Source organism: Dioscorea cayenensis, unplaced genomic scaffold (genome assembly GCF_009730915.1).
Source record: "Dioscorea cayenensis subsp. rotundata cultivar TDr96_F1 unplaced genomic scaffold, TDr96_F1_v2_PseudoChromosome.rev07_lg8_w22 25.fasta BLBR01001548.1, whole genome shotgun sequence".
NCBI lineage: Eukaryota > Viridiplantae > Streptophyta > Magnoliopsida > Dioscoreales > Dioscoreaceae > Dioscorea > Dioscorea cayenensis.
In genome coordinates this window covers 211535-233359 of record NW_024087939.1, presented here as the reverse complement: position 1 = coordinate 233359, position 21825 = coordinate 211535, and the positions used below count along the sequence as shown (strand labels likewise).

Genomic DNA, 21825 nt, shown 5'->3' with positions numbered 1-21825 from the left:
TTGGTGTTATCGTTGGAGAATTCTTGGTAATGTTAAGGGTGTTTCTGTCATTTTATATTGTATTATTGGTTTTTTTTTTTTGTGGTTGTTGGTAAATTTATATCCATTAAAATTTAAAAATTATTCCATTGAATACAATTTTGGAGGCAAAAAGAGGTGGAAGAGACCATAAATAACATATGGTGGAGTTCATGGAGCAGGAGCTCGGAGTTTATGGAGTCTCAAACAGTGGTGCAGATACCATGGAAGAGACCATAAATAACCTATGCGCATCAGCTAATCCACTAAAGGCCTGTTTGGATTGCGGAATAAGAATGAGAATAGAGAATAGAAAAAGAGAGGAATGTGAATGGGAATAGGGGGAATGTGAATAATGTGTTTGATTTGATGGAATAAGGATTGAGAATAGAAAATATATATATATATATATATATGATATAGTAAAATTACATCAATACCCTCGTAGAAAAATGGTAGATATTATTATATAAAATAATAGATTATGTTTACTGATAAGTATTTAACATTATTTATTATTAATTATTCATAATATAAATATATATTTCAATATATTGTTTATTATATAATTAATCTTAATAATTTATTTAACTATTATATATTTATTAAATTAGTTAATATCATGAAATACGTATAATTAAGTTAATTTCATTTATTGATTTTAATTTTAATTTTTCAAAATAATTTAATTACATTATTTAATAAGTAAAGCTAAATATATAAATATGTAATTATATTATTTAAATTATTAATAAATATTTAAATTTAATATTCTAGGGGTATATTAGTAATTTTATAGCTAAGCAATACTTCTCTCTTCATTTTTGGGTGGAATAGTATGTCTCTCATGGGAGTAATCTTTTTCCCATACATGGAGGCAACCTATGTTTTTTTCTGGTTACCAAACAAAGGCTTGGGAATGAGATTTTCATTCCCAAACCCTTAATTCATGATCCAAACGCCTCCTAATTTTATTATCATTGAAAGCCTCTTTCCTTCTTTAAAAGATTGTTGTTGTATTTTTTTTTTATCACTTCCTGTGAATCTTTTAATTTTTTTTTATTGTTTTCTACCAGTGTCATAGTTGTATATGTTTTCAGTATTGTAATTGGTATTTTTAACGTTCTATATAGTCATAGATTTGTTTTCGCATAACTTTTTTTGTAGTCCCCTATATTTTTCATCATTAAAAAATACATCTTAAAAAAAAAACTATTTTCAAATTTAAAATAATTGTTTAAAAGCAAAATAAAAAATTCATAATAAAAAAGAAAATAAATCTCCTCTTTATGAAATAACACTGATAGCGTGGTATATTTGATATAATAATTTGACAAATTTGGCAACATTAAGAAAAAAAATTTTACTTTAAAAAAATTAAAACAATTTAGGCATGGTGTTGTAAAATCACACAGTCCGTCGGTATAATTTATTGGTTCCCGCCGAAAATTCTCTAAATTAGAAGGGCAAAAAGGTCATTATATTCGTTCTCTTCCGTATAAATTGGTACCTTTACCCGCTCATCCTCAATGTTTTCGATTCCCTGCTCGAAAACGGCGATCAAAACCCCAACGCCGCTGATGTTGTTCCGTTTGAGAGTTTGATTCTCGCTTTCGCTCTTCGATCGCTGATCGCTGATGGGGAAACGTGCGTGCGGACGGAGAGAGCTCGTTGAGCGATGGAGATTCATCCTGGAGGAGCAGGACGAGGACGATCTCTGTCCCTCCAAGCAGCGCCGGATCCAGCGGTTGAAGGAGGAGTGGTTTGTCTTTGACTCCCTCCATTTCTATCTCGAATCGATTGTTTTCTCCTGTTCTACAAGTATTAAGCGATTTTTACTGGCTTTGCTTTGAAATCTGGATGCCGAGTCCTTTGATATAGAGCGTGAAAAAGTTGGGATTTAGTGAAAGTTTGCAAATTTTGGAATGTGTTTTGGACGGTGGAGGAATCAGGAATATGGTTATCAATTTGATTCAACTATGTGGAAAGTCATGAATCTTAGTGCTATTCTGTCTCTGCTAGTTAAGATTGTGTGAAGCTTGTGTGTGTGTGTGTGTGTTTTTTTTTTCGTATGTCTGACCTCCTTTTTGTTGATTTTGATGCAGGTTTTCAGATTCCTTCGACTTTTTGGTTGATTTGCCAAAGGATGTCCACATTTGGTGTGGTTATGCAGATTTGATGGGACCTCTTCTAGAGACTTTCCATAATTTCTTTGAAGATAAACATAATGACTCACCTCTTAAGCTTGTGTGGAAGAGAGTCTCTCAAGAAATGGGGCAGTGCACACAGTGTGTTTGCCAGCATCATCAAGCCCAGGAAGCCTATGGTTTGGGATATGAATCTGATACCGTAGAGCCACTTCTCAAAATATTGAAGTCTCTTGACGAAGAAAGGGTCACGGAGCATCTCAAAGAGATAAATTTTAAGATTGGTCAGAGAGAATATGATCCTGACTGCCACGGTGCAGAAGTTGTCAGTTTGATGTTTGAAGTATACTTCTTCTTCCTTGTTATTTCTATGCACTTACTGGCTAGTCTTTGCATTTTAGCATATTATATAATTTCGAACTGTCTAAGTTTGCGTAGTCCTGCTTTAGTACAGGTCAAAGAATTATTGTAGCTTTTCTGTGAAGATCTTAGAATTTTGCACAATTTTGAGGTAACATTATTTATGAAAATGATGACTGCTTAGCATGTAGAAGTATCATTTTGCTGTACATTAATATGCTAGTGCTAGATTCAGAATGTTAATCTAATTTACTATCTTATCTTTACAATTTGTAGCTGTTATATTCAATAGCTTGGTGGCTGTCTTGAACTCTTCTGTTCCATGTTTCAGTAAATTTTCTTTTGATTACAGTGTGATCAAACTCTTCATAGATGTTTTTATTTACACCATCAGGCAGGTGTCTGCCCTACACCATTCCTGTTTTGTAGGCTGCTTGCTCCACATATTGTTATTTATCATTTTTATGAAATAGAAGTTTTGCTTAAAGGATATTTGCTTTATCTTTATTTCAATATGACTGATCCCCTTTTCTCTTTATAATACTATTTGCTTGTTACAGGTGTTAATGTTCCCTATTTTATTTGATGATTCGTTGTTGGTCAATGAGTTTCAAATCTTCATTGAAGCAGTTGATAAATCTCATGAAATTACTCTGGCTGGGCATGAACAATATCCTGTAATATCCCTTCTCAAAAAGTTGCAGAGCTTGAATTATGGTTGATATCCTGATGCTGTTTTGCTCTTCTTTTCACCTGTTTGCATTTATATATATATGTATATTAGGGTGTGTATGCTATGTTTTTTCTTAAATATGGAAGAGCTCGAGCTATTGGGCTTCGTTTGGCTGGATGCTTGGGAAAGCTGAGGTATAGTTGTCACAAATCTTATTGTTTGTGATTGTTAACATTCACTTAATTTCATGAGTTTTTAATATTTTATTGGGTGTTTCCAAGATCACTTGATATCAGAAGACCATTTTTTTTCATGAATCTATATTCCCTACATGGAAACACTTTATTAACGTCACACATTTTTTGAATTGTGTCATTGTGTTGGTAATTTTTTTAAGCTTTGAAAATAAGGTGTACATGATTAATGATATATTGCATTGAAGATAGACATAATGTCTTATGCTGTAAACAAATTACAGGCTTAATAGTATATTACATTCAAGGTAGGATGATCATCTCTTTCTAATACAAGGCACTCCATATCTTCTCTTGTTCTGATTTTTAGGAGTGAAACCACCTTTTTTCTCAGATGATTTAAGTACCTCTTAATCACCCCTATTCCTAGGCATTTGCCTTTTTCTTTTTTTAATTTTTTGATGGAATGTATTCCCTATTTGATTGAAATAAATCAACACCCCATACATTGTGTGTATGTGTGTGTGTTTTTTTAAAACTGAAACATTCCTGATTTTCATTCATGTATGCAACTTTTGCACAGTTCTCATAGTTCTAGGTTCTATGTTTACACAAAATGATAAAGCCACTCACTCATGAAGATTGATCTAGACAATGGCAAGTCGAGCAACTCATCTCCCTGCCCTTAACTGCAAAAACTCATGACAGATCTTCTTTACAATAATTGTGGCAGTGATCCTATAATTTATCAGAAATGAATGGTTTATGGCACTTGTAGATGTTTCTTTTCCATATTGTAGTGGCTTTGTGTTCCTTATGCAGTATTTACTGTTTAATTCATTTTTTATATTCTAGTACCTTGACTTCTATGTTCCTTCCTATTCTATGCCTTTTTGGAACGTCAGATTATTTTGATATACCAACCTTTTAACAAAACTGGAGCGCTTTTATGTAAAATGACATATGGTGCAACATTTGCTTGCTTATCCTAGAGCTAATTTCAAGGGAAATGCCTTTGTCTACTGGATTCTCTTATTTCCCCTGGATTATTTATACTTTTAAGCAACGGTGTTCTTTCCGTAAAATATTGCACTCAAGTTTGAGAATGATGCAAGATTGGTTTGCTAGATCCATCTTACACTGAATTTGGAGCGATAAATTTGAAAGTGTGTAATAGTAAGTGCTCTTTTGTACATGAGTTCTGGCTTATGATGACCCTGATGGATGAATGTTTTATCTAGTCCAAGTCATTTTTTTTTTTTTGGATTATTCATAAGAATGCTTTTTCTCAATATTCCTGTGCAGCTGTTTTGATGAATTTCTATGCTAATATATTAATTCTATAGGAGGGCAACCGATTTGGAACCCTTGCAACCCCTGCTAAGGAATTACATTGGGATTTTGGAAACAGAAGGTCTACCATTGACTCCAGACACTTTAAGGCCAAGAATGCAGCTTGAGAAATTAACTGTTTGGTCTGGTGTTAAAACATTGTATGGCGGTGACCTTCATAACTCTCTCCCTCCTTTACATTTTTACCTTCTATTTATTGTTAGTACTCATTATTGTTGCCATTATTGATCATTTGGCTTGTAATCAATAGGCTTGGTTTTCTTGATCCACCGGCTTTTGAAGAAGGAATATTGGAAAGATATCCAATTTTCATGAGCATTGTACTCAATCATGTGAGCGATGATACACCTGAGTTCTCACATGCTGTCACTTGCTTAAGGGCATCTTTTGAAATGCTTGGTGGGTTCACCTAGTATTATTTGTTTGGATTGACAATTTTGTCAGGCAAGCAGTAATTCTCTTCTTCCTTATAGGATGTAAACTCTGGTTGAGAACCTCACTATCACCAAGTATGATACGCAACACGCTTTTGGGTCAGTGTTTTCATACTCGAAACGAGAAAAGCCATAAAGAAATATTTGATCTGTTTCTACCATTTTTACAGGCATGTCTATTTAAATTCTTTTCTGTACTTTGAATTCTTCATCCTTGTTATTTATATGCTATAGGTTAATGAGCTTTCTGATCTATCTTGTATCTTTTATTTAGTCACTTGAAGCATTGCAAGATGGCGAGCATGAAAAGCAAAGGAGACATTTTCTGTATTTTCTTCTCCATCAAGTTACACAAAGCAGTAATTTCAGTTTACTAATGAGGAAAAATGCTCGCAAGGTTAGCTGGCCTCTTTTAAAACTTAGATAACTGGGCGAATTTAGTTTGGAAGATATAATTTACTGTTATTGAATTACATATGAACTTATCACTTACTAGCTATTTGTGTTTAATTGTTTAAAAGCAGTCTGTTGACCCTGAACTTTTAAGTTTTTAACTAGTATGTTACTTCATACTTGATATTTTATTTTTGTCATGTATTGTTCAGATTGCCCTTCTCATCGTATATCGCGGCTATACAATGAATCCTCCATGTCCACCTTTTGAGTGTGCTCATATGTGGTAAGCTCTTAGCTGAATTCCACCATTAATTTTACCATCCAAGTACATGAGTATACTTTGTGATATTATCATGATTGTATTATAAAGAATTCGCCTTTTGAGATGGTAAAATTTTCCTCTAATTCTTATTTGCAGGGGTCCTTCCTTAGTGTCTTCTTTGAAAGATTCATCTCTCCATAACTCTTTGCGTCAGCCTGCATTTGATCTTATCAACAGTATTATTGTTTCTGATACCTCAGCTATTACACACTTGAAGTTGAATTCAGAGGCAGCTTCTATGGTTGATTCAAGCATCTCATCTGATTTTGTTGTTGATGATGATGAAGTTCTTCTCTCCCATCATATTAAGGAGAAGAATAACAATTGTTGGAGAGAATTTAGTAACCAGAGTAAAGTTACCTTGGTCGAGTGTAAAGAATGGATTTGCATTCCCATGTTATGGTTTGAAGTTCTTACGGAAGTTGATCCTGCAATCTTCCCAGTGTCAATTTGCAAGGCTGTTTTCTGGGTTATGTCTCATATTTCTGTTATAGAAGCAAACTTAAGCCTTGAATTCTCAATGCCAATAAGCAAATGGTTGTCACAGTATGCCCCTGAAATATCATCATCATTTGGGTGGGAAGTTCCTCAGGGTTATGATGATGGTAGTGATGGGAAGGAGTCAAGAAACTCCATCAAGGTCTCATCAATGCAGAGCCCTTTGGCGAGAACATTGAAAAGGTACATGTCTGTTGAAGTTTATCTTGTCCATTATTAGGTGGTATTGCTTTGTCGTGTGCTACTGAATTTCTTAATGGTGCTTATTCTTTTAAGTTATAGGCCAAATTAGTTTTTTTTTGGAACACTCAGTGAAATGATACATAGAACTTGATTTAGGTTTGCTGCTGAATTCATCATCCAGATGGAGAAACATGAACTTCATAAGCAGTGGACCTGGGAACCAGAAATGGCAGAGTGTTTGATACTGCTACTTATAGACCCTAATGAAGTGAGTGTTATATATAAGAGCTGAGGCCATTCACTTCTTAATTTGGCGTTTGAAATGAAAGTTTTGTTATCTATTTAAAATTATTGTTCCACGGATTGCAGAACATTAGGCAAATTGATAGAGTTGTCTTGGAACACATTTCAAAGACAAGGGGATTGACTCCTGGACTTCAATTTCTTTGTTCTAGTGCAACATCATTGTCAGCTGTTTATTCGGGATTGAGACATGCTTTAGAAAAGGTATTTATTGTTTCAATGATATATTTATATATATATAGTTTAACTGTAGATTTGGACAACAAGCTCATCTCTTTTCGATGAGAGTAGGAATTATGTATTTATTTATTTGTTTATTTATTTTTATTGTTTGGGTTCTCATTGTTAAAGTAACTAATAGTCCCATATCGATTATGTGTTTGGACCTACTAGTAATAAATACCTTAAGGAATTGTAATAAATGGGGCATTGAAGAATATTTCATGTTTTACAATACTTAGAAGAACTCATCAAAGTGAATGTTTGGTTTAATCTTACCTTTTAAACTTATGAAGCCTTTGACAACATGTATTCTTGTAAGCCTTTGCAAGAAGATGGTGTGCCTCTGAGGATCTCCTATATGTTTTAGGTTGTAAAGTTTGCCTTGTATAATGTAGAGAAAATAGGTTATATATATATATATATATCTGCAGGTCACACATTAATTTATTGCTTTTTAATTCTTTCTCTATCTATAGTTAAGCTGAGGTCTCCGTTCTCTTAAAGTTTTTTTTGCTTCTAAGAGCTGAAAGCAGAATAAAACTTGGAATTGTATTTATTGTTTTGCATGTGCATATGATTTTCAGGTCCAAGCTGATACTGTTTCAGCCAATTTTCATAATTTTCAACACCTACTGTTCATCACGCGCAAGCTTCTAAAAGAAGTTGTCACCTTCTCTAAAACTTCACCTGGCAGTTCTCAAGAAGGTCCTAAGTCTGGGAAGTTTGTTTCTGAGGGGGGGTTTCTGAGACAACCTTGTTTTGATGATTTATGCATTACACCAACTGAGTATTCACCCATAGCTGTTGACATGGAATCCTGGGAGAAGTTCAGTTGTTTAATATCAATAATTATCTGGCCTTCTTTGTTAAAATGCTTAGCAGAAGGACGGGAACTTGTAAATAGTAAAAACTTTCAGGTATAATCCTTGAGAAGCCCTTATTTTTCCTTTATTTCTGCTTAAAAGAAATTATTTAACTCATATTTTAGTCAACATTCTTTTATGTTCATGCTGCAACTTTTTTTTTTAAACATCCATTGATGCACACTGCCTGTTTATATTTTGTGTTGTTATGCTTTATAGAAATTCTTCAATTTGAATTTTAGTTCTTCTTCTCAGATGACATGTGTTCGGCTGCTGGAAACTCTTCCAGTTGTATTTGAAAGGCTTACCTTGTCTTCATCCAAACTATTAGGGAGTCCTTCACTCAAAAATTTTTTTTGTTTTGACTATAAATGGCTTTCTGATTTGGTCGATTGGGGAAAGTCATCCCTTATTGTCATTAGCAGGCACTGGAAACAATGCATTAGTTCTTTATTGACATTTCTAAGAGATACAGGAAGTGGTAATCCACCATATCAAATCGGTGCAATTGAGGCAATCATGTCACAGGGTTTGTATTGTTCTCTATTTCTCTTATGACTTCGCCTATTTTTTCCCCCTTACAGTCATGCCATATATGATTTCTTTTTGGCTTTTCAGATTCTATAGAGGTTGATGTGTTGAGGGAGAAAGTGCTTCATCTCTCAATTTCATTATCAAGAGAGTTTTCTTTCACTTCTGAGAAGAAAATGTCAAAAGGGAAGACCCTTATGTCTGAACCATCTTTGGGAAGTTCAATTTCAAATTCTTGTTTTTATGGAGGGAAACATGCAGATGCTGCTAAAGATGTCAACAGTCATGATATAGTTGTTCTTTCAGATGTGGTGCAAGAAAAGAAAGCATTGCCAGATTTCAATCCAGTGTGCAGTAGTAGTAAATCAGGCTACAGCATATCAAATAATGTGTTGCCTCCACATTCCAGCAATAGAGTCTCACCAGATCACCTTCCCAGCAGTGGCTCATCAAGGGATGTAGTTGAGCCTTTTCCTTCAAGCATTGCTGTTCAAGACACTCAGTTGTCTTTCCAAATGAAACAACATGATAACCTTTTTTATGACAAACCATCTCATGAGGTTGAGCCTTCTATTTGTGAAAATGTCTCTAACAGCAACTCAAAAGTTGTATCTGAAGACAAAGGATTGGTTGGTGCTTATAATTCCAATAAACTGGTTTCACCAAAAGAATCTCACACCGTTCATAAGAAGGTCCCTGCTGGGCCTACCCTGCCTTCTAATCGTTCAGCATCCATTCAAACTGTATCCAAAGGGACTTCCAAAACAAAACTAGAACCAGCTAAAGAAGTTGCTGTCATCAAAGATTTGATATGTGATGTTGCAGATGATCCCTTGGAACATTCTCTTGACCATTCCAGAAGGCCTCAGTCGATGCTGCTAACAAAGCCTAATATATCTGCTCCAAAAAGGAAAATCATTCAACTTCATGTGCCCATGAACAATAAATATGGTGCTTCTAACAAGGCAGGCACAGGAGGTAGAAAACTAAAACCAGCAAAATTGGATGACTGGTACAGACCTATTCTTGAAATGGATTACTTTGTAACTGTGGGTTTATCTTCTTCTGAAGTAAATAAAAAGATAGCTTTAAATGATTTTAAGGAGATTCCTTTGAGTTTTCATTCTCCAGACCATTATGTCAAAATCTTCCGGCCACTAATTTTGGAAGAGTTCAAAGCTCAACTGCAGAACACGTATATGGAGACATCTTCAGATGATATGTGGTGCTGCAAATTCTCTGTTCTTTCAGTAGAAAAAATTGATGATTTTCATCTTGTTCGAGGCTGCCCTGATGATAGTGAATCTGCTGCATCTGGAGGCTGTTCAGAAAATGATCTGGTTTTGCTTACTAAAGAGCCCCTTAAAAATTCAGTTCAGCAAATTCATGTGCTTGGAAAGGTAGTTGTAATATCTATCTTTTGGTTTATTTTTTCCTTATCTTGGTAGAAGTTGTATATTTTACCCTTTTTTGTAATTAATCATGTGATTTTTTATCTCAGGTAGAGCGGCGTGAGAAATGCAATAAAAGCCGGTCAATAGCTCTAGTAATCAGATTTTATCTACCAAATGGCTCATCACGGTCAATTAAAGTGAAGACCCTTCTTATTGAAAGGAGCAAATGGACATTAACTCGAATTATGAGCATCACTCCTCAGCTTCGAGAATTTCAAGCCCTCTCATCTCTGCATGATATCCCTATTCTTCCGACTATCATAGATCCAGTGAGTTGTTCCAGTGCATATTCTGACGTAAAGAAGGTTGACCTCAGTAAACTTCCACAATCCTTGCAGAATTCTCTGAGGTCTTCATATAATGACAGTCAGCTCCAAGCTGTCAGAGTGGCCATTAGAGCACAGGACTCAAAGCGTGCTTATGAATTGTCCCTTGTCCAGGGTCCTCCAGGTATTGATGCTTTTTGATTTTTAAAGCATAACGGCTTGTTACTTTGATGTGTATTTAACTTTTCTAGGTTGTTGTCAATTATAGGCACTGGAAAGACCAAGGCAATTATTGGAATTGTGAGTGCATCACTTGCTATGCATGAAGCACAGAAGGCTTCTGCTTCAAGAATGTTTAGCGATAGCTCCATAAGCACCGCTGCTGCGGGAAACAGCTTGAGAACAAGGCTTAGCCAATCTTCTGCAATAGCAAGAGCTTGGCAGGATGCTGCATTTGCTAAACAAATGATTAAGGATGCTGAGAGAGAACCTTCTCGGAGTGCAGCGCGTCCTGCAAAAGGAAGGGTTCTTATCTGCGCACAGTCAAATGCAGCAGTTGATGAACTGGTATCGAGAATCAGTGAGGGACTTTATGGTAATGATGGAAAGATCTACAAACCTTATATGGTGCGAGTTGGCAATGCAAAAACAGTTCATCCTAATTCTATGCCTTTCTTTATTGATACACTGGTTGAACAAAGGTTGGCTGAAGATACAATGAACCAAAATGCCAAAAGTGATATGGGCATGGCCTCTTCTAGTTCACTTCGAGCTGAACTTGAGAAAGTAATGGATTGCATACGCCTTTATGAGTCTAAACGTGCTAAATTAAATGACAGTGACACACATATGCAAGTGCCTTCAGATAATGCATCCAAGGAGAATGATGTGCTCGAAATTTCTGATTCTGCGATTGGAGCAAAGCTTAATATCCTATATGTCCAGAAAAAAACTATTTGTGGACAACTTGCAGCTGCTCAAGCCCGAGAAAGGAAGTTTTCTGAGGAAAGCAGGTCTCTCAAGCGTAAAATACGAAAATTTATCTTACAAGAGGCTGAAATCGTGGTAACAACCTTAAGTGGATGTGGAGGTGATTTGTATGAAGTTTGCTCTGAATCTGCTTCTAGTAACAAGTTTGGAAGTTTTTCTGAACAAACCTTATTTGATGTTGTTGTAATTGATGAAGCTGCTCAAGTGTGTTTTTCTCCTTCTCTTTTATGTGTTTGCTCTACTGTTAGCTTTTCAAACAACTGCTTATGGTTTTCTTGCTTATGTAGGCTCTTGAACCAGCTACCTTGATTCCACTTCAACTTCTCAAATCAAACAGAACCAGATGTATAATGGTAATAGTCTCTGCTTGCCGAAAATTAGAGTTGTTTCAAATTTTGATCTTTGTTGTTTCTCTTTTTGAAGGTTGGTGATCCAAAGCAGCTTCCTGCCACTGTGCTTTCTAATGTTGCTAGCAAATTTCTTTATGAGTGTAGCATGTTTGAGCGTCTGCAAAGAGCTGGTCACCCAGTTATAATGCTTACTGAACAGGTAGATTATTAAAAAAGCAACTTCAACTTTTATCCAACTTTTCTTCTTCTAATGAGATTTTGTTGACCATAGCATAACCATTTGCTGGGGTAAGTTTCATTGGTGACCATAAATGTTTCATCATTATAACGTTATGGCCACAAATGTTTTTTTTGTAACGTTGTGGCCACAAAACTATTCTTCGGTTGCACTGATAGCCACATTGGCATGTTTGGGGGCTATTTCCGGCGAAGTTGATGACGTGACTACAAATACATAATCCACGTAGGAAACCTTTGTGGCTACAGTGTTATAATGATGAAACATTTGTGACCACAACGTTACAAAAAAAACATTTGTGGCTATTAGTGCGACCAGAGAATAGTTTTGTGGCCACAACGTTATAAAAAAAAAAACATTTGTGGCCACAACGTTATAATAATGAAACATGAAACCTACTCCCATTTGCTGTAATGCCTACTGGACAGGTAGATTATAAGGCATGCAACTTTTATCAAACCTTTCTTCTTGTGATGTTATTTTATCGACATTAAGTGCTGTTAGATTAACTAGTAGTCCCACATTGGTGAATTTGGTGGTTGAATTGGATAGTATGGTTCATTTGCATTTAATATAGTATTGGAGATTGGCATTTAGCAAAATGGTGTATTAGAGTAACTAATAGTAGCAAATTGGCTAATTTGGTAAATATGGAAATAAATATATGAGCCCAAGTCTCTCATCCTATTAACTTAAGCTTTTGGGTTGAATTAATTCTAGATGATATTTGTTTGGTTTGCATTTAAGATTTATGTCTAGACGAATCTCTTTGTTGTAGTATTCTATCAAATTCTATAATAATCTTTAATGAAACATTTGCACTACAAAAGATACTATAGTATAGATTTGAAATGTCATATGAATCTTGGAACTTAATTAGAAATTATTTACAAATCCCTGCTATAGTAGTTGGTGTCATCTGTTTTCAAATTTACTAGTTTTTGGAGCTCATATACTTTCCGTCATGTTTGTTAGTTAATTAGATTGTATTCATTTGCAATTGCGATTCTAAAAAATTTTCTTTCTGCTATTTTTGTGCAGTATCGAATGCACCCAGAGATATGCTATTTTCCATCATTGCATTTTTATGACAACAAACTACTAAATGGATCACTAATGGTCAGCAAGTCAGCACCATTTCATGAGAGAACTAATCTTGGGCCATACATGTTTTTTGATGTTACTGATGGTCGTGAGCATCATGGAAAAAGTTCTGGCTCCCTTTCTGTTTATAACGAGCCTGAGGCCGAGGCAGCTGTTGAAATATTAAAGGTTTTAAGGAGAAGGTGTGTTCACTTTTTGTTTGCAAAAGAAAATTATTTGTATTCTACTGGAGTGATGAGTCTAATCATTCATTCATAGTTTTTTTTTATTTACAGATATCCCTTTGAATTTTCCTCTTTAAGAATTGGTGTGATAACACCGTATAGGAGTCAGCTTTCGCTACTGCGATCACGTTTTTCAAATGCATTTGGGCCTAAGATTGTTTCTGAAATGGAGCTCAATACTGTCGACGGATTTCAAGGTCGTGAGGTAGATATATTGGTGCTTTCAACAGTAAGAGCTTCACAAACTAGTGCCAAACCATCAACTGTTAGTTCAAGTGGTATTGGTTTTGTTGCGGATGTAAGAAGAATGAATGTTGCTCTAACACGGGCCAGGATGTCTTTGTGGATATTTGGTAATGCAAAGAAATTGGAAACAAACCTCCACTGGGCTGCTTTGGTAAAGAATGCAAAAGAAAGAAACCTGTTTGTTTCAGTTTCTAGGCCATATAAGTCTACTTTTGATAAGGATTTTCCCTCATCTAGAGAGACCTCAAGATCAGAGAGCACTGTATGCCGTTTACGCCACTTGGAAGATCATAAAAAGGCAGAGAGTACCTGTGTGAAGGATGAAGTCTCTCAGAGGTCAGAAGCAGACGTGAACGTAAACACTCATGGTCCTGCCTTGAGTCATCTCAAGGGAAAGCACAAGACATGCAGAAGAAAGCTGTGCAAGGGAGTTCTGGAGCAGGATCCTACATCTCCTATAGATGTGGGTTCTTCATCGGCAAGGAAACTGGGCACAGATTGTGAACATGAGGGCAAACTCTCTTCCAAGAAGAAGGATAAGTCGGCAAATGCTGATGATTCTTCAAGAAGACATTCTTTGTGCAAAATAACTGGTGCAGAGACTATTTTAGTTGATAAGTCATTGGAAGCAGAATCAGATCTTAAGAAATCGATAGAGAAGGCAAGAGGAGCGCGTAGATTATCTGCAGATTTATCATCCTGTCGATCAAGTCAGAGTACTTCAACCATGCCTTCACATGCTAAAGTAAGCCAAAAACTTGAAGAATCTTCTAATTCCAATATCAAACCCAAAGACTTGGTCACTACACGGAAGAGGCAACGTGCTGCTGTTGAAGAGCTTCTGTCATCAGCTCTTCTGCCTTCAAAGAAGCCTGAAACTTCATCAAAGTTAGCTACAAACAGAAAGCGGTGATGTTTCTGGAGACAGGACAAAGTCAACCAAGTTCAGCAAAGGTAAGTTAAGTTTGTGTGTCATTTTCTCTGGACAGTTTTCATTAGACATAACCTATTCATACAATTTATTCAATGCCATTATTGCAGATGGAGGTGGCATGGTTTCCAAAAATTTTAGAAGCTCAAAAGACTTGCAGAAAAAGCCATTTCACGTCTTTTCACATTAAACTGAGATATGATGAAGATAAGTCCCGCTAGCATGGGGAATAATCCCTTAACATTCATGATATCTGTCGGAATCCTATTGTCTGCCATGAGGAGGATTGATTCCTTGTAAACCAATGGACAGAAAATTATCGGAAGTGGTCAGAGTACTACTGAAGAGTGCAACACTGCCAGACTACCAAGGACCTTCTAAAATACAACACTCAAGTTTCAAGAATCTTTTGATGGAATTCATATGTTTTGTCTGAAATCACAACATTCAACAAAGTCACCTCAATCTTAAGATTACCTTGACGAAGATGATGAACCACGAATAGCTTCCATTGTACAATTTTGTCAGGTTACTGGAATGTTATAGAGTTGATTGACTTTTATTTCATCTCACTAACTTCTTATTTCTCTAATGATGGCAGACCAGGAGCAACTTGTTTACAGTATACCAACCAACAACGTGTACGCAGAATGTTCACAGGTAAGGTAGCCCTGTTTTTCACTATTCTATTATTCCATGTATTTTGCAATAGTGCCCATATTGGATATCTCTAAAGTATCCATGAATCCAAACTAGGAATTGACCCAGAAATTGCCCACATTGGGTTTGTGAATCTCCTTATTGCAAAAAGTTCAAATTGGAGAATATTCATACAGGTCAGCACACAATGCAAGCCATCCATTGCATTAAAATAAGTATTGCTTCTTGTTATTGACTTCTTCGAACATTGTGCAAAGAATATCATACTTTATGATTGAATACAATCAATGAATTACAATGAAACAATTGCCATCAGTTTTAACTGAATTCTACTCAGGAAAACTATACCACATTACTGCAGGCAGAGAAAGCATCATTGCTCCTTCAGGCATTGGCCACCCTTACTCCGATAACCGGCTTCTTTTCTCCAGGTACAATGTCGAGGTTATACAAGACAGGAACCGTAGCCAGAGAACAGACAAAGACGGGGATTGGCCCAAACAACCAGAGTATCAAAGGAAGAGCAATGAAGAACAGCCTGTTGCCGACAGTATTGAGAAATATTCCTTTCCTCAGCAATATATAGACATGTTGTTCAGTAATGGTGCAACATTCCATTGTCAGGATGTTGATGAGAATGCCAACCTGGTTGAGGAACATAATGGAGAGAGCTTGGGAGACAAAGACGGAGAGGAAGACGAGGACCAACGTGGCAGACTTGAAGGCAAGAGTGATGGCTCCGGAACTGTCAAAGGTCGATGTCTCATAGGATCTGTGTGAATATATGTTGCTGGTGAAGGTTAAAAGGCCGCAACAGATGAGGATGCAGGTGCTGGCCATTAGTGTGGAGCTCATTATGCTGTTCCTCAGTGTTTGCACTGCCAGTATGTTCTTCTTGTCATTGTCCTGAGATCACTTATATGTTTATTACCTTTCATTGATTCCATTCTTTTTGTATACTTTGTGATCAAACAAGGTTGATTTGCTAGCTACTGATAATAAATTGATTAGCCTTGTGGGAGATAGTAACAAAATTTAGGATTAGTGCCACTGGTGTTTCCTCTATCAAGAAAAGAAGTTATTTTAAAATAAACCTTGGGTGGCTTTTAAAGTTTGATTCATGATTTGTTTTGATTCTCAATAATAATAATAATATAATAAGTAACAACTATTATTTGATGTAGTGGAATATTATGAAAATGGTGAATAGGCAAACCTGGAGTTAAATCTTTGGGTTGCTAATGCTATTTGTTGTACTATTGTATTGTAGAATATTTTATAAAATACTATAGTAGTACTGTTTATTTACTTTTTAGGGAAGATTTATTAACTTGGTTTGACTCTTGCAATACCTTTTGTACGTGCATATAATACTAATTACCCTATGTGACATCTGGTCGAATTAATAAATTTTTAAATAATCGTTAAGTTACTATAACTAATGTGCTATTGTACCTACTTATTTTTTTGACACCTTTGTAGAGTGGCACTTGTTGCATTTATTTAAAAATCTTTTTGGTCTGCAGGATATGGTGAATATATCATAACTACAAAAAGAGAGGCAAATGATGAAATGAATATATATATATATATTAAGATGGTGGTTGGCTTACCAACCTTCAACATGGCAGAGATCCATAATTGTTGGCCAACAGCATCAATACCAAGGTTTGTTCTCTGAGGTCGAGTCCTTACCATGTAGAAGAGCCAGCCATGATACACTATTGGAAACAACACCCCTGATGGAATCATTATCACATCCATGCAAACCTTACTCCATTCCATTTCTCTCTCTTTTATCTATAAACACTTTCTTGATTTTTTCCTTATCTTATGGACCTATATATATATACTTATAAGAAAACTATTTTACAAACAGTGTTTATCTTAAATATATATATAATATAGGTTGTATTCTCTGACCATCTAGAATAATTATTTTTGGTAATGGATTTTATAAGTTGGGATGTGTGTGTTTTAATTTGTAGTTCTTTAATACTCTTTGCCCTTTCGAGGACGTCATTCCTTCAACTAGTGTGGAAATTTGTTGAGAATAAACTATGTTGAAGCTGCTGACAAATATGTAGGCCAAAATCACGCATCAGAAAGTTTACTCTTGTAGTATTGGCACTGTGTGTAGATTTTTTTTTTTCTAATTTATCCCTTTACATATTTGAGTAATAAGAAATACCTTTTTCGTTAGTAAAATTGAAATACCTTTTCCTAAAGCTACCTTTGTTTTTATTTATGGATGAAATGTATGATTAATTTATGCCAATCGTGCTTTAGCCTATTGACACTCGGGGTAGAATTTTCACTGTGTAAAATAAGGATATTTGGTATACTTAGAAAACTCTTACATACTAACCTGCATTTACTATTTGCTCGGTCCTATCCCTAAGAGTGCCTTCACCCGTTTTTCGTAACTTTAGGTATGGGTAGTTACAGTTTTGGGCTAGCTCAATTATTATTTTTTATTTTTTATTTTTATAGTCGGAGGAGGGTCTTCACATTGTCAAAAATTTATATTTATATATATATAATTTATTATTATTTGGCTGAATATAAACATAAAATCTATATTGTATACAATAAATTTATTATTATTATTATTATTATTATTATTATTATTATAAAGTGGATAACTCCACTCATTTCAATTGTGCGAGAGAGTTAATCCCTCACCTCTCACTTGGTATAAAAAAAAAACAAAAAAAAGAGTTATCATTGATTCTTCTGGGCAAAAGTGGTTAATAATTTTGATTTATAATACCTCTAAAGAAAACATGAAGTACAACAATAATTTATATATAATAATGATGATGATCTAGATAAGCAACAAAAATACCACCAGTGGGAATCATATCCAAGATTAAGTTAAAAGAGAGTATACATCATCAGCACATTTTTGTCTAGTGGATTATGATGCATGATATCACATCTTATCCTTCTAAACCTTAATGCACTCTTACTTGTCATTCACTCAGAAAGAAATATCTTTGTCAAATTATATATTAAGACCAACAAACAAGTCTTTCATGACTTCCAAATTAACCAAACACAAACACCAACCAAACTTTAAAAACTTTTCAATACACTTGCATGCAATGTTTGAAACAATGCAATTATGCAAACAATATGCATGCATGAAATCTAAATGATCACATCCTCTTAAATCTTTGCTACACTTTTGGTGATATGATCACTAGCTGAATTAACTGAAACAATGTCAAGATTATAAAGCAATGGAACCATGATCAAAGAACACAAGAACACCAAGACAGGACCAAACAACCACAAGAGAAGAGGAAGAGCTGCATAGAAGAGCCTATTCCCCACAGTGTTTAGCATAAAACCCTTGTCCAAAAGATCGGAAATGTACTCCGGCGAGAGAAGACGGTTATCGTCGTCGTCGGAGAAGGGAATGTTGATGAGGAAGTTAACCTGGTTGATGAAGCAGATGGAGAGGGAGTAGCAAAGGAAGGCAAAGATGAAAGCAAGAAGGAGAGTGACATACTTGAGAGCCACCATGAACTCACCATGAGCACCAAAGATGGTGTCTCCCAGAGGTTTCTTGATACTGTAAGTGCTGCTGAGAATGGCTGCAAGGCCAGTGGAAAGGAGGATTGAGGTGGTGGCCATTAGGGTTGATCCCATTATTGCGTTTCTTAAGGATTGCACTGCTAATATGTTCTTCTTCTCATTGTCCTGCATGCATCCATGCATTCATATATATGTGTTACAATATATACATATATATATATATATATATATATATATATAACAGAGAGAACCCTTTTCTTTTTTTTTTTCATCTTTTTTCTAAAATTAGGGTTTATCATGAGAAACATACTCATACAGAGTTTAGTTTTTTTTTTATTTTTTATTTTTATTTATAATAAAGTGGACAAACCATTATTTAACATTGTTGAAGAATTCGAACTCCCGGCTTCTTACATAGATCAGTTCTTTATTATTTTTATTATTATTTTTTTATAAAATAGATAAGTTATTATTTATTTACACTATTTACGAGTAGGGAAGGGATTCAAAGAATCGATCTCCCACATGGGACTCCCATTAATTATACCAAATTTGGCTTAAACTTTCTGTGTTTTTCTTAAATTCTTTACCTTTAATTTATTTCTGATCATAATCTTAAACTCTCTCTCACTCAAGCTAAAATGCATCTGGGATGAACATGCATTCTTTCAAATGAGCTACCACGGAGAGAGAATTTAGAGTATTTGAACGTGTATGTATATATATATATAAATATAAGTACCTTGATCATGGCTATGACCCATTTGCGTCTGCCTGCAGAGTTGATGCCAATTAAGGTTTGGAGTGGCTGAGACCTAACCTTATGCCACAACCAAGCATTATATGCAACAGAGAAGAGAATAGCTAATGGAACTAGAACCAGATCAACATAACACTTCCTCCACTCCATCTCTATCATCTCTCTCTTAATTTTTCTCTTTGCTCTTAATTTATAGAGGGTTTTATGAGGGTGGTTAATTATATATGAAAGAGAGGATTCAATGAACTTGGACCTTCTTACAAGTAAAGCAAGAAGCGCAAAAACAAGGCTGAAAAGATGGCAAAGTGTAGCATTACCATATGGCACTTGAAAAGCATAATCCATGCAAGCAAGCAAACCATGTTGTTTGATAATTGGAGATGATAAAGTTAGTGGGAGATTATTTGTACTAGTGTGCCCTTCTTTTCTGCCTCCATTTTCAACACCCATTTGTGTTTTTACACGTCCATATTATTTATTTATATATATATATATATATATATGTGAGTGTGTATATATATTTATATGAGTGTGTACGGCAGAAGGGTTTTTGGTCTAATGATATTTACTTTACTGCAAAAGATTTGGTTACGAAACACATACGATGGCATCACAAATCTTTAGTTGTCGGAGCGGATTTGTAACTAATTAATTTCTATACTAGTCTGATGAAGACATACCACAGATGAAGGCACACCGCAGAATCTCAAATCATTTGCACGCAAGTCCATAAGTATGTGCACTTGCAACTCTACTGTAAAAAAAAAAAAATGTATACTAGCTAAAATAAATGAGGAGCACCTTCTTTCTAATAAATTTTCTTAATACTTAATACTTAATACTTGTGATGTGTACTGATCACCCATGTAAGAGTGCTTTTTTGAGATTCAAGCGATCTACTTATTTCTAATGGCACTCATGTACCTCTTAGACTATGTGATTTATTTTTCATGTACTTCACTCATATTTGTGTTCTCACTCTCCCAGTGGAATTAAATTTGAGGTTTTTTTTTAAATATATATGTCAATAATATATATATATATATATATATGTTTTCCTTTTGTTTTAATTAATTGTAAAAACAATGAACACAAAAAACAAAATTATTGTAGACTGACTATCAGATCATCCGATAAATATCTTTCTCTATTTTTCTGAATTACATCAGTTTCTAGTGGCTTTTATACCAGTATTAATTCTGCTCTTCTCATTGTCTTCAAACTTATTTGGCTTGTTTATCTTTTCTTTTTAATGATTTTGTATTTCCTCTTTTATTTCATTGTATTTTTAAAAAATATATACATATATTAAATTATAAAAATAAACATTTTTAAAAAGATTTTCTTCTAAAAAAATTAATAATTAGGATTAATGCCGGTTTACTAAAAATAGAATTATTTTTAAGTATATACCGTGTGATTTATATATTTGTGAGAGAATCACAAAAGAGGACTTCAAATCCAAAATCATTTCTAAGAAGTTTGATTTCATGTCATTTCTCAAAAGATTTCATGTCCTTCTCAAAGATTGCTAGCTTTAATCTTTGATAAACATGGGGATTAATTATTTGAACCTCTTTCTCACTCTCTTTTGATAATTAAATCATTGTATTAATTAAACTTAGTAAGGAGCCTGTCTTTATATGAAAGGACTTATCTCCATGTGCTAGCTAAAAATAATCCTACTAACAATTAATAAGCTAAAAATTAGAATAGGGATAATTTTTGTATTTGATAAATTCTATTTAATCATGAATTAAAACACATGCAAGTTATTTAAATGAGAATCATTTATTTAATATTTATTTGAGATTTTTTATATAGTTTTTTAGAATTTCTCAGTTTTTAAATATATATAAAACTTGAATTGCTAAAACCACATGGTCCAAGTGATTAATTAGAGGTACTAACATGGATCTCTCGTGTTACATGTGGAATGGATAGAGTTCAAATCTTTGTTGGAAAAATTAATTCATAGATGATAATGCATGCTCTTACGTGATAGAGATACTGTTAGTGCAACCGCACTATTTATTGGCATGATTTGACACCTAGACCAAGTGACGTGGCAACCAAGGTGACAAAGCATAATTGATGATGTGGCAAGCATGGTGACATGGCAAGTTGACTTGGAGTGCAAGGCAAACATCTTGAAGATCTTGGTGGAGCTATTTTTAGTATGACTACAATATGGGGCCAAATATCTTGAAGATCATGGTGAAACTATCTTAAAGATCTTGGTGGAGTTATTTTTGGTAATGTATTACAACTTGAAAACAAGATCATATCAAGACCATATTTAGGTGATATGATTGAAGACTAAATATGGTGGAGCTTAATTAAAGAAAGATCTATTCATTGTGTGAATGAAGACCAATTGAAGATATGATTTGAAGAATCCTTGATGAGAATCATTGAAGTCTATTAACGGCAAGATTTGAGGACCAAACTTGGGTGAATTGAAGATAAGTTTGGAGAATCTTTGAAGACCAAATTTAGGTGAATTGAAGACTAAGTTTGGCAAGTTTCGTGAAGACGCACAAGGACGTGCGCCCCTTGCGA

General features: G+C 34.7%; 3 protein-coding genes across 10 annotated transcripts; 1 reads left to right on the top strand and 2 right to left on the bottom strand.

The window, feature by feature from the left end:
- Positions 1 to 1567: 1567 nt before the first annotated feature.
- Positions 1568 to 15527, top strand: LOC120256658. Of its 8 annotated transcripts, none has more exons than XM_039264339.1 (25): positions 1568 to 1780; positions 2124 to 2508; positions 3086 to 3202; positions 3310 to 3392; positions 4739 to 4885; positions 4996 to 5144; positions 5219 to 5349; positions 5454 to 5576; positions 5785 to 5858; positions 5994 to 6578; positions 6735 to 6846; positions 6948 to 7085; positions 7688 to 8020; positions 8222 to 8495; positions 8585 to 9897; positions 9999 to 10401; positions 10486 to 11411; positions 11495 to 11560; positions 11631 to 11756; positions 12837 to 13081; positions 13175 to 14323; positions 14411 to 14828; positions 14902 to 14960; positions 15057 to 15136; positions 15392 to 15527. In XM_039264339.1, the coding sequence occupies exons 1-21, from the start codon at positions 1656 to 1658 to the stop codon at positions 14280 to 14282; spliced, it is 6963 nt and encodes a 2320-aa protein (XP_039120273.1). In that variant the 5' UTR covers positions 1568 to 1655; the 3' UTR covers positions 14283 to 14323; positions 14411 to 14828; positions 14902 to 14960; positions 15057 to 15136; positions 15392 to 15527. The 8 variants fall into 8 exon arrangements, with proteins under 8 accessions (XP_039120273.1, XP_039120277.1, XP_039120272.1 ...); XM_039264343.1 differs by having other exon boundaries at positions 14411 to 14813; positions 15322 to 15411; XM_039264338.1 differs by having other exon boundaries at positions 15322 to 15411.
- LOC120256659 lies at positions 15322 to 16752 on the bottom strand. Its single transcript, XM_039264346.1, has 2 exons — positions 16578 to 16752; positions 15322 to 15866 (listed from the first exon to the last, which is right to left on the bottom strand). Exons 1-2 carry the CDS (start codon positions 16743 to 16745, stop codon positions 15345 to 15347), a joined length of 690 nt encoding a protein of 229 aa, XP_039120280.1. The 5' UTR covers positions 16746 to 16752; the 3' UTR covers positions 15322 to 15344.
- Positions 16753 to 18103: 1351 nt separating this feature from the next.
- Positions 18104 to 19433, bottom strand: LOC120256653. The gene is made up of 2 exons (XM_039264334.1): positions 19246 to 19433; positions 18104 to 18668 (listed from the first exon to the last, which is right to left on the bottom strand). Exons 1-2 carry the CDS (start codon positions 19420 to 19422, stop codon positions 18132 to 18134), a joined length of 714 nt encoding a protein of 237 aa, XP_039120268.1. The 5' UTR covers positions 19423 to 19433; the 3' UTR covers positions 18104 to 18131.
- Between the last annotated feature and the right edge of the window lie 2392 nt (positions 19434 to 21825).